This window comes from Castanea sativa, chromosome 3, assembly GCF_040712315.1.
Source record: "Castanea sativa cultivar Marrone di Chiusa Pesio chromosome 3, ASM4071231v1".
NCBI lineage: Eukaryota > Viridiplantae > Streptophyta > Magnoliopsida > Fagales > Fagaceae > Castanea > Castanea sativa.
In genome coordinates, this window is record NC_134015.1 from 25,738,810 (window position 1) to 25,749,927 (window position 11,118).

Below are 11,118 nucleotides of genomic sequence, written 5' to 3' on the forward strand. Positions count from 1 at the left end.
GCTTAGTAGCTACAAGCCTACATCCGTGTTCTATTTGAGGTAATCAAATCTGGGCTCCACTCTCCACGTGAATGAGTCACTAGTTTATTTAATAAACACAACCACCCTTGTTTCTTTCCCTTTGATTTGCAATGTGAAACGCCAAGAAATAACTGAGGGCGGTGCCTTCATTCCATGTCTAGTGCTACTCTTTCAGTGTCTTTGATTCAAAAATCAACCACTTAATCTACCCCTCTGAGGCTCCAATTTTACCTTCTAATAAATTATAATATTTCAAATGTCATGTTCTTTAAGTTGATACTCTTACTTCCACATTAATGAAGTGTATGTATTGTTTTAACTTTGATACGGCTAGTAATTGAGTAAAATGGAAGGGAAAAAAAAAATCATTTTTTGGTAGTTAACAAACTCAACCTAGTGAACAGGTATATTTATGCTTCCTCTTTTTTTACCCTCGATCTCTCTCTTGGACAAGTGGAGCTTTTTGTCCATGGTACTGCTAGCATATATTTCTCTTTATAATTCGGCAGCGTCAAGGTCTTTGGAGATGCCCCATTTGTGCAAAACATTGCCAAAAACATCATAGAACACAATATCCCCATGGGTATGAGTAATTTGCATTGACATAAAACCTTGTCCATCATAATATAGCTTCAATTCCTCAGGGTTCCACTCCCTAATATCACCCCTCCATGCCTTAGAGCCACCTCCACTTGTTAGAAATTGAATTCGGCTGCCACAAGAACAATGTTATTAGTTAGCTGTTAAAGTAAAACTAAATTCTATGAATTATTTTCACACACAATAATAATAACCTGTCAGTGCTACTAATGTGTTCCAAGCAATGGTCATGCCCATTTACGTACAAATCAATATTATTTGCCTGAAAATACAATGGATTTAAGAAATTGTTACTTCGATTACAATAATCTTTTACCAAAAAATTCTACGATTTTATCGGAAACTTAACTAATTAGAATATATTTACTATTAATATTAGTCTATTACCTGAAGGATTGGGAGAAGCTGCTCTTCAAGCTCTATAGTGATACCATGCTGCCCAGCACTTTTGATTGTATGGTGACCGACCACAATCTTCCATTTTGCCGTGGAATCCCTCAATGCTGAATCCACATCCTATTGCAAAACCAAAATCGAACTATATTACCTTGCTTCGTATGCCAATACATAAGGAGGTTCAAGTCATGGTTGAGGTCTTTGGTTCAAATTTCTACCCAATATCTTGGGGAGACTCCTAGGGATTACTCCATATAATCACTAAAATGTGTGTAAAATGTAAGGATTACACACACACATGAAGAGCAAACAAGTGCTCGAAGAGTTCTAGACACTCACATTAACAAATTTAAAAAAGTTTTGCATTTCCAATATATACCATTTCCAATATATTTACTAATTTACATCATATATATATGTGTGTACATGTATATCTAGCTATGAAATTATCAACGAGAATATATGTGTACACGTCGATGCTGGTTTTATAAGTGATATGTAAGGCTTTATTTATTCCTCCCCCTTCTCCTTCAAAAAAAAAAAAAAAAACCCAATGAGAGAAGATCTTAGGTTACCTTCAAGAGGTTTGAAAGATATTCCTGTCGTGGCAAAATACCTTTCCAATCATAGGTATACTCCTTTGGGTCAGTAAAATATTCATTCACGAATGGAGTTGTGTCCACAAAGAAAAACTCCACAAATCCTATAAAATGGAAATCCAAAAAATTGCTTTATTTTTAAGTAATTGTTTGTAACATTTATATGATGTTGTATGTAACATAGTTACCCTTACCGAGTATACTTTAAAATTCAAGAGAAAATAGCAAGGATGATCCCAATACCTACGTATGCAATAGATATAAAAATAATGAAGCATATTTTGTAAATATGTAGGTGGTTTTATTTATTAAAGAAACGTAGGTGGTATTTTAACTATGATATTTTTCGTCCTTACAATATGTATCGGTGCAAAAGTAGTACTAACATATATTTCACTTTACAAATCACGCACATTTTAGAATAAACACATCTAAACAACGAGAACGTAAGATCATGTATGATTGTATTCTTATCTATCTCTAGTTTTATGACTGGATCTCTCCAAGAAATTAATATAACAAATAGATGATTTTTTTTTTCATTCTAATTAATAAGCAAAAATTGAATACCTGCATTCACAATGAAAGATCTCAAGCAAAGCCATCTGTGGTCCATCTTTGTGAGGATGGGACTCAGTTGTGCCTCTACATCGCCCCTGTAGTCGTGGTTTCCCAAAACTGTTGAAAATTTAATATGAATAAAACTTAGGAATACATTGATTAATTCTACCCTGCCTGAGCACTAGCTATGTATCAAACATCAATATTCATACAAAAGAAAAGTTACCATTTGTTGCATATGGATTTGAGGATTTGAAATGAAGGGATTTAAAGAATAATTGCTAGTATAAATAGCTACATATAAATTTACAGACTTTCGGTTTTGGAGATTTTGTTTTTAAAAAAAAAAAATTGTGATAAAATGAATTTGAAATGAAATTGTGTACCTAATCATTTTAAATCTTTGTATTAATAAAACTCAAATCTATTCACAAATTTATAATCAGAAAAAGAATTGTTATTTTTTGCTTCATTAAAGTATTTTAAAGAAAAAGTTAAGATTCAAAGGAACTAGTTGCAAGAATAATTAACTGTAAATCCTAGCTAGGCGAACCTTACCATTATACCATTGTTTCTGCAAGCTTGAGGCAGTGTAGATATTGATAAATGACTCATTGAATGCTGGATCAGACACCCCTGTCAATCCATCTTCGTAGAAATTATCCCCAGTTGATATCACGAAGTCTATGTCTAGTTTCTCCCCAACTACTCCCATCTACAAATTTAGGAATTGGTAGAAAAAAAATATTAATTGCTTATATAAAAATATAAAAGAAGTTGTACAAATGACAAAGTTCAGTAAACCATGCATTTTTCATAATGTTTTGTGTGGTAAATTTTAGTGCGTAATTAAAATTTTTTAGGCCACAGGCAACTTCAGAATTTCAAGTACAGTTTTCCACAATTTGTTTCCTCAACTTCACTGTTTTTATCACTTAATAATAGGTGCCATTTTCTTTTAAGAGTTTTATTATCGTATGTCCTTATAGTATCTATTAATAAATCATTTAAAGAAATTTTTTATGAGAAAATAAAAAATTTATTAACTTTTTTGATAATTTTTTCAATTTCACATTAAATGTTTCTTAAAATAGATGATTAAGAATATACATTAACTGGACCCTTCTTTTTATATTGGTTCCAAAACTAATTTGGAGACCAGATTGTTAGTCTTTACAACTAGCTACTTTTGATCCTTTTGAAAGCTACATCTCTAAGAATATTTTTAATGTGCAGCTAAAACTCTTTTGGCCGTAAAAAAAGAAAAAGAAAAAGAAAATATAAAGAAAAATATTAAACTATTTTATAGAGACTAATAATGAGGGTTGTGTTTCCACTTTCCACTTTCTCATTTCAACATGGAAGTTGGAATATAATTTTTTTTTTTTTTCTTTTTGGGTAAACGATACAACAGGACATTTGTTATCATAAATGACGTGGGTTCAATTCAGCCATATGAGTCCTAAAAATAAACAGCACAAAGGGATATACTTTATTATTGAAACCTTGATACAATGAAAAAATGATTGGGATAAAGCCTAGTGAAATTTTGTCTAAATAAGAAAAAAGACCAGAATGATTGGTCTTCACATGCAGTTGCTTTCTTTTTTTGGGTGATAAACTTCACATGTAGTTGCTTAGTCATTGGAGGATGCATGTGTGTGTATACCAAATGTGAAAGCAAAATTGTCCAAACTCCTCCTCTGAAGGTTCCACAAAATATTGCAATCAAAGGGAATCAATGCATGTGCTGACATGAACTGGCAGAATGATATTAACATGTTTTACCATTGAATGATCAGCCAGTACTTGGTTGGTGGAAAGTGAAAATGCAAAAATTACTACTAATTTTACTATAAAATATTTAAATATTGATATAATAAAATATATGATTAATGACACATTAACAATATAATAAATAATTTTTTAATTACTTTTTTATGTTATGTTTTTAAATTGACATATCAATTTGAAATTTCATGACAGTAAAATCTGTAATATTCATATTATCACTTTATAATTGACTATTACCAAAGGGAAAGGAATTTGCAAAAAAGGTCTTTATTGAATACTTATTTAACGTGTTGTATCTATCAATTGTTATTATTACTATTATTATTTGATGGATCCATCAATTATTTGTTTCAGATGAAAGTGACTCCTGTTTCTCAGAAAAAAGAAAAGAAAAGAAAAACGAATAAAAGTGTTAGCAATGCAAGCCTAATTCTGCCTAAATTTACCCAAAAAAAAATTGTTTCCTTTTAGAAAAGGAGAAATTGATTCCTAAAAATCATAATATATTTTTCTTTTTCTAGAAAGAACCATTGTTAAGAAGTTTTATCTTTTATTTTATGCGCAGATTAAAAGTGTGGAGAGAAGGATTGATGTGAAATTAGCATATATAGATACCAAAAAAATATTCGTTAGTGGCTGATTAGGATTTGTAGTGTATTTTCGACGGATCAATATGGATTGTGCAAGGAAATTGCCCTCTGAAACATCGTAGTCTATCATAGTTTAATGACGTGGGCTTTACTTCTCCACAAGAGTCCAAAGGAGGGAAAAAAGAAAAGAAAAAAGAAATATGCATATATTATATCGAATAACCTTTTGGGAGTATAGTTATTTCACGGCATTAGCTGATCAATGCAAAGACAAGCATCTTCATTAGTATATGATAACTAGCCTTATCACACGTCACTAGCCTTATCACATGATTTTTTACTTATTTTATTTTGGATAAATTTATTTTTAAGACATGTATTAGTAGAAGAGTGATCTATTTTGTAGGTATTTTAAATAAAGTTAGAGATATATTTTTGTCGGATTGTCCTCAAGTTTTTTTTTTTTTTTTTTTTAAATTAAACTTAAGGTTTATGAGTATTTCTGAACCACATAAAAGTCCAGTCCAAAGAGAGAAATTCTATTTGACTCAAATTAATACGTTGAGGCCCACCTTGCTTTGATTGGGCAGTTGTTACTTGTTCCTCACTTAATTATTGGCCTACAAGTTTAGAAATTTGACACATTCATAGTTTGTTATCATTCCTTATATGCTAAATAGTTTATCATTTTCTTTTGTTGAATATATAGTTTATTAATATTTATTTTTTTGAGAAAGTTTTAATCTATGACGTTCATTTTTTATGATCGCTCTTTATCAACAGATTAAGACACTAATCGTGAGCTGTTTTAGTATAAGCGGGGATTGAGCCCTAAATCTATTATTTAACTATTACAGATTTTACTAATTGAATTAACTAGAACCTATTAGTTTATTAAGTACTAGACAGATATTATTACTAATTTCCCTACATATAAAACCTACTCTTAGTTAATAGCTTGCGTATTCTGCAAAAAACTCGAATCTTTTAATAAGGTTGCGGTCATGGATAATGCGTGTATTCTTTTAATCTCTTACTAGAAAATATCCTATTACATTTTGTGTTTATTTAATTCAATATCTATAGCATTGAGGAGGAGAGGAGGATTTGAATTCTAATTCTCGTGTTGTACAATAGAGAGCAAACAATGCAATAGATATAGAGCTACTTGTATCTAATCACATTATTTTGTTTTGCTTTTAGCAAACAAAGACATCAAATATGTCTGCTACGTGACAGTTTTATCCAACTAGACAGGGAACTACTTGTATATTAATTAATCTAGTTTATTTGGCTTTTACAGCACTACATGTACATATTGATTATCAAAGTGTAAAAAAGATTTATGAAAAAAATTGCATATGTAAATACACATACACATGCATGTTGATCATGAAGATAAGCTTGGTTTTTGGGAGTTTAAATATATCAATTAGGGAATTTTTAAGCAGATATATCAAAGTAATTGATGTAAGAACTCTAAAAAAGAAGAGGAGAATATTGTATAATGACCTGAGTAGCAACAAGGGATTGGTTGTAGAGTCCTTTTCTTCCCCAATCTCCAACGACCAAAAAGCTTAGAGACCCATCAGCTTTCACGGGGTGTTCAAAACGCTGAAGCTCCGCTGTGGAAGGAACAAAGCATACCCAAAGATTTGCAGTAAAGAAAAGAAAGAAAAGCATGGAATTTTGGGACGGAGAAACCATGGTTGCAATGCTTGGAATGAGAAAAAAAATGGGAGCTTTGGTGAACCAACGTTCCTTTTATAGCTTAGGAGTTAGAAGACGTGCAAAATATGCAATAAGAGTCAAAAGAGAGAACAAAAAAAAATCTAGATTATAACAAGGGAGTAAATATTAGTATTTGCGAAAAGAATTACTCAAAAACTTCAATGATTCAAGTGTTTGATTTCCTTGAAAATGAAATATTGCTGACAGTCCTTTCTGCGAAATAAAACAGAAAAGAATATAATCATATATGTTGCCAAGTGTGTATTAAAGTACTTTTAGCCCTATTTGGTTTAGAGGAGTTTTGAGTGATATAATCCAAAATTCATAACTGAGTTATTAAAACACATGGGACTCACACAATTTTTTTTTGTTTGGCTTGGTTTTCAAGTCTTGTTTTCATCACTCAATTCTCTGATTTTTGAGTGATGAGTTATGAAAACTGAAAACACATTTTAGGTATTTTTAAGTTTTGGAAATAGAGTTATGATGACATTTTCAAGTTGCCGCAATGTTTGACAAAAGACTGTTTTTTTTTTTTTTTTGTTGGGTGAAACCCAGCTGCAATGTTTGACAAAATTTGGGATTTTTTTTTTTTAAACCCAGTGCAACTATTGAAGTGGAAAACTGGGTCTGAGTTAAGTGCCAAACAGGGAGTTTGGGAAATTGGGGTATTTTAAGTGATGAGTGTTGAGTGATGAAAATTGAGTGATGACAAATTACAAACCAAACGGGTCCTTAGTATTCTTAAAAGAGAAAACAGTAGGTAAATCCTACATTAAAATATGAGTGTGAATTAAAGAGGTTTAAAACTTGTGTTGTGTATTCAAGAATTAGGCTATTTTGAATAGAGAGATGTTACGTCCACAACATTTTCCCAACAAATCACATGTGGTTAGGTGTTATTGGTTCAAATTTGAACATAACACTAAGATTACTTTTTTGCCCCAACAATAACAACCAGTAACAACTTGCCACTTAAGATTTGTTGTAAAAATGTTGTGAACATATCATTTCTCTTTTGAATATACACTACTGTCAGTTTCTTTAAAATCTTCTTTTCTTTATTTAGTTTAATTTTTTTATATTATTTATGAGTTTCATTCCACTTTTTGGTACTATTCAGCTTACTTTTAATTTTTAATTTTTAATTTTTCTTACTTGTTTCCAAACGAACCTAGTTTGGCTGGCCCAATCTCATAATGGTAGTTTTTAATTACGGGCTTCTCTATAGGTGGTACGGCACACAGTTGAATGGATTCTTTAATGGAGAAAGAAGGAATAAGGAATAGTAGTGGCTATTACTAGAAGCAAGGAACCAATGAAGGGTAAGACGCTATTACAAGTAACATTGGGCTGGGTCAGGGAATGACCTCAATTGTTGAATACTTTTTAAGAAAAAAAAAAAAGAAAAGAAAAGAAGACACAGATATACCTGCCTGGGTCAATATGTTTGAAGGATATGTACAGCACATATATAGAAAGAAACACATAAAGAAATTTTTTTTATAAAAATTATTGGAACTAGAATAGTTTACTTCAAATAAATTTTAAAAAAATAGCAGAAAAAAGTGACTCATACAATTAAGAAACCAGCATGCCTTAAGGCAATGAAAATATATCAATTGGTGTATTATAGTCATAAATTCAAATTTGATCGTATCTATGTATATAAAAGGAAAAAATATATATGTGCCATGTTTATTTGGTCATATACTCATGCCATTTTGATCGGGAAAAAATTAAGAAAAATGCTATATTTATAATAATTTTATAGTATATACTATATCCTAAATAGATAGCAGGTTGTTATCGGTGGTTACGGGTGGGCAAAAAAGTAATTTAAGTTATAAATTAATTCAAATTAGAACTAATAACAATTTATCACTTATAATTTATTGTAAAAATGTTGTGAATGTAACATTTCTCAATTCCATTTTGGAAGTTAATTAATGGAAGTGTTGAAATGAAGCGCAGGAGACATAGGAGAAATAAAAGGTTTCCTTTGGGCATACGGAAACTTTTTTTTTTTTTTGAGAGTAAATGGAACTCAAGCATGAGTGTCACAGACGTATCTATGAATACACACTCAATTTAAATGGAGGTCTGTGTCATGAGGAGTGAGGACTACTTGTCCTACCCTAAAAGCTCAAGGTAAAGAAAATTAGTGCCTAAATTAAAGCTGTGGGTGGTTTGTATGTGTAGGCTGATAGTAGGACGCGGAACATGAAGTAGGGTCAGTTGAAAAACATATAATTATCCTGACTCTTTTCATAGTCCTTTGCGTGTACGCATATATTAAAAAAAAACCACACACACATACAACTACAGTAAATTTGTGTTTATAACTTAATAAACCATTAATAAATTTTTTTTTCTTTAAAAAATATGTATTATAGCTTATAATTAAGTATTTATTGATCCTTAACTTGTACTTTTAAGGCACTCATAACAGTACCCATATTAAAATTAGATTATAACACGTATTTACACACGAGTCATATGCACAGGCTACATGCACACAAATGGAAGCCTGTCTCTATGTTGCTATGGTCGCGGGTGAATCCTTTTCCCCCATAAAAGCATGTTGTTCCATTGGTTGATTTCTAACAAGTTTTATACCATTAGTAAGCTTTCCTAGGGGTCGACTTATTTTAGAAAGTGAAGTCAATCAAGTTTAGTCAACATTTATCCTTAATCATGACTAAGACAACTCCTTTCTTTACCTAAGCAAAAACAAGTTTACCACTTGTTTAAGAACATGGGGTCAATATCTTCACTCGTTATTCAATAACCAGACCCTAGACATTCCAAGCTAGCTACAAAACCTCTCCTCAAATCTTGAATTAAGAACTCTCACAACTCTCATAATTACTTTTTCAGTCACCATACTTGCAACATTCAAACCTTCTTAGCCACTTAAGAGTAACAAATTATTACGGGCTTAATGTGAATTGTAAGGGAAAAAACCCCCTCAATGTCTATGTGTAAATTAAAATAAATATTACGGGCTTAATGTGAATTGTAGGGGAAAAAACCATTTCAATGTCTATGTGTAAATTAAAATAAATGACTACCAAGTAATAGCAATACACACACACACACATACACGGAAACAAATTTTTAGCAAGCACTATAGAAACACAACTACACAAGAACATAAAATCTTACATAAAAACACCTCTAATACTATAGAGGGAAAAACCACAAGACAACTCCAAAAAAATCAATTGTGAAAATACAAAATACACCTCTTAAGTTTATGCAAAACTTGAGTTCACAATAAATTAGAGATATAACAAATAAATCTCAAGAAGTAAATACAATTTCACCACAAAACTCAGTAGTAAAGATCTTCTCTTTAAACACTTCAACTCTCTATAATTGTAGCACTCAAAAAGAGTTCCATTATTTCAATATCATATGATGAATTACTCTAGGTTTTTCAGTGCAGTTCTTTTTTTTTTTTTTTTTTGACTGGATCAGTGCAGTTCTAAGACAATTTGTGATATGGAACTGATTTTTAGGATTGACCAGTGGTTTGAGAACTCTTTGAACCAAGACCAAACAGATGTTTTTAAACTACAAATTTCATTGATATAGATTACATCGGTTTGAAAGCATAAAATGAATACCATAGATTAATAGATATCTTCCTCTTCATCCTTCCTTTTCCTTGCTTTTGTTAATATATCTCCCAACAAGCAATCGACAAAAGAAGTTTCTAATATAATACATATCCCCTAAGTCTACTCCTACTTTTTTTTTTTTTTGCTTTTATAATAATACCAGTTCATAATAATCTTTCTTCTTTCTAGAGACCCTAGTAGAGGGCTAATTAAGGCTTAAAATACAAATCCGGTCTAAAAAATTACCCACAAAACAATCTCAAATAAAAAATCTCAAATTCCTAAAATTTACTTATACCTTTTCTTTCTCTCAGCTCTTGCTCTCCTCCTATCTCATTTTTTCCCTCCACTAGTTCTACTTTTAAATCCTTTTGTTGGTGGCTCATGCTTCCTTTGATCTGAGGAGTGATCCGTTTGAACTCTGTGCTCATGATAGTTTGCAAAAATACTGTTTTAAACTTGAATCTTTTCTCAAACTTGATGTTTATTATGATATTGGTGGTTTAGATTTATTTTCAGAGTTAAAAGTTTTGAAAGAAATTTTACAAATAAAAGAATATGCCCCAATTGACATACTAAATTATATAAAAAGGTTGGATTTATTTCTAGATACAGGCATTGCTTATAAAATTTTACTAACAATACTTGATACAATTGCTTTTGCAGGAAAAAAGTTTTTCAAAATTAAAATTAATTAAATCATATCTAAGATTGACAATGTCCAAGAAAATTAAGTGGATTAACTATATTATAGATTGAAAATGAAATATTAGAAGAACTTCAATACAAAATTTAATTAATCAATTTGCATCTCAAAGTGCAAGAAAATAAGATTTAAAATGAAATATATTATAATATAAAAATATTAAATAAATATTAATTTAATTAATACATGAATATAAAAAATGTCTCATTTTAGTTCTCACTGAGGCCCCAAAATGTCTAAGGCCGGCCCTAAATTAAGCTTCATATTTTTGCATATATTTTAGATCTTAAGCCTTTCTTCTTTGCTGCGAAACTTCTCTAGATGGTAGAGAAGAGCTGTTTGGTTGTACCCCACTTATGCAAAACTTTGCCAGAAATATCATAGAATGCAAGAAATATCATAGAATGCAATATCAATACCAGCTTGAGTAATTTGCACTGACATTGAATCTCTCTTCCTCATCCTCCTTCAAATATATGTATATAACCACAATA

The 11,118-nt window shown here is 30.7% G+C and overlaps 1 protein-coding gene across 2 annotated transcripts; it reads right to left on the bottom strand.

The window, feature by feature from the left end:
- Positions 1 to 246: 246 nt before the first annotated feature.
- On the bottom strand, positions 247 to 6,488 carry LOC142626780 (purple acid phosphatase 3-like). Of its 2 annotated transcripts, XM_075800484.1 has the most exons (7): positions 6,074 to 6,488; positions 2,736 to 2,892; positions 2,187 to 2,294; positions 1,593 to 1,720; positions 1,009 to 1,137; positions 816 to 883; positions 247 to 733 (listed from the first exon to the last, which is right to left on the bottom strand). In XM_075800484.1, the coding sequence occupies exons 1-7, from the start codon at positions 6,266 to 6,268 to the stop codon at positions 517 to 519; spliced, it is 1,002 nt and encodes a 333-aa protein (XP_075656599.1). In that variant the 5' UTR covers positions 6,269 to 6,488; the 3' UTR covers positions 247 to 516. The 2 variants fall into 2 exon arrangements, with proteins under 2 accessions (XP_075656599.1, XP_075656600.1); XM_075800485.1 differs by lacking the exon at positions 1,593 to 1,720 and having other exon boundaries at positions 2,191 to 2,294; positions 6,074 to 6,327.
- Positions 6,489 to 11,118: the final 4,630 nt, after the last annotated feature.

Coding starts and splice junctions, on each gene's coding strand:
- LOC142626780 (XM_075800484.1), bottom strand. CDS start 6,268: ATGGTTTCTCCGTCCCAAAATTCCATGCTTTTCTTTCTTTTCTTTACT. Junction 2,295..2,735: donor GCAGAAACAATGGTATAATG/GTAAGGTTCGCC, acceptor AATTTTCAACAG/TTTTGGGAAACCACGACTAC. Junction 1,721..2,186: donor ATCTTTCATTGTGAATGCAG/GTATTCAATTTT, acceptor TCCATTTTATAG/GATTTGTGGAGTTTTTCTTT.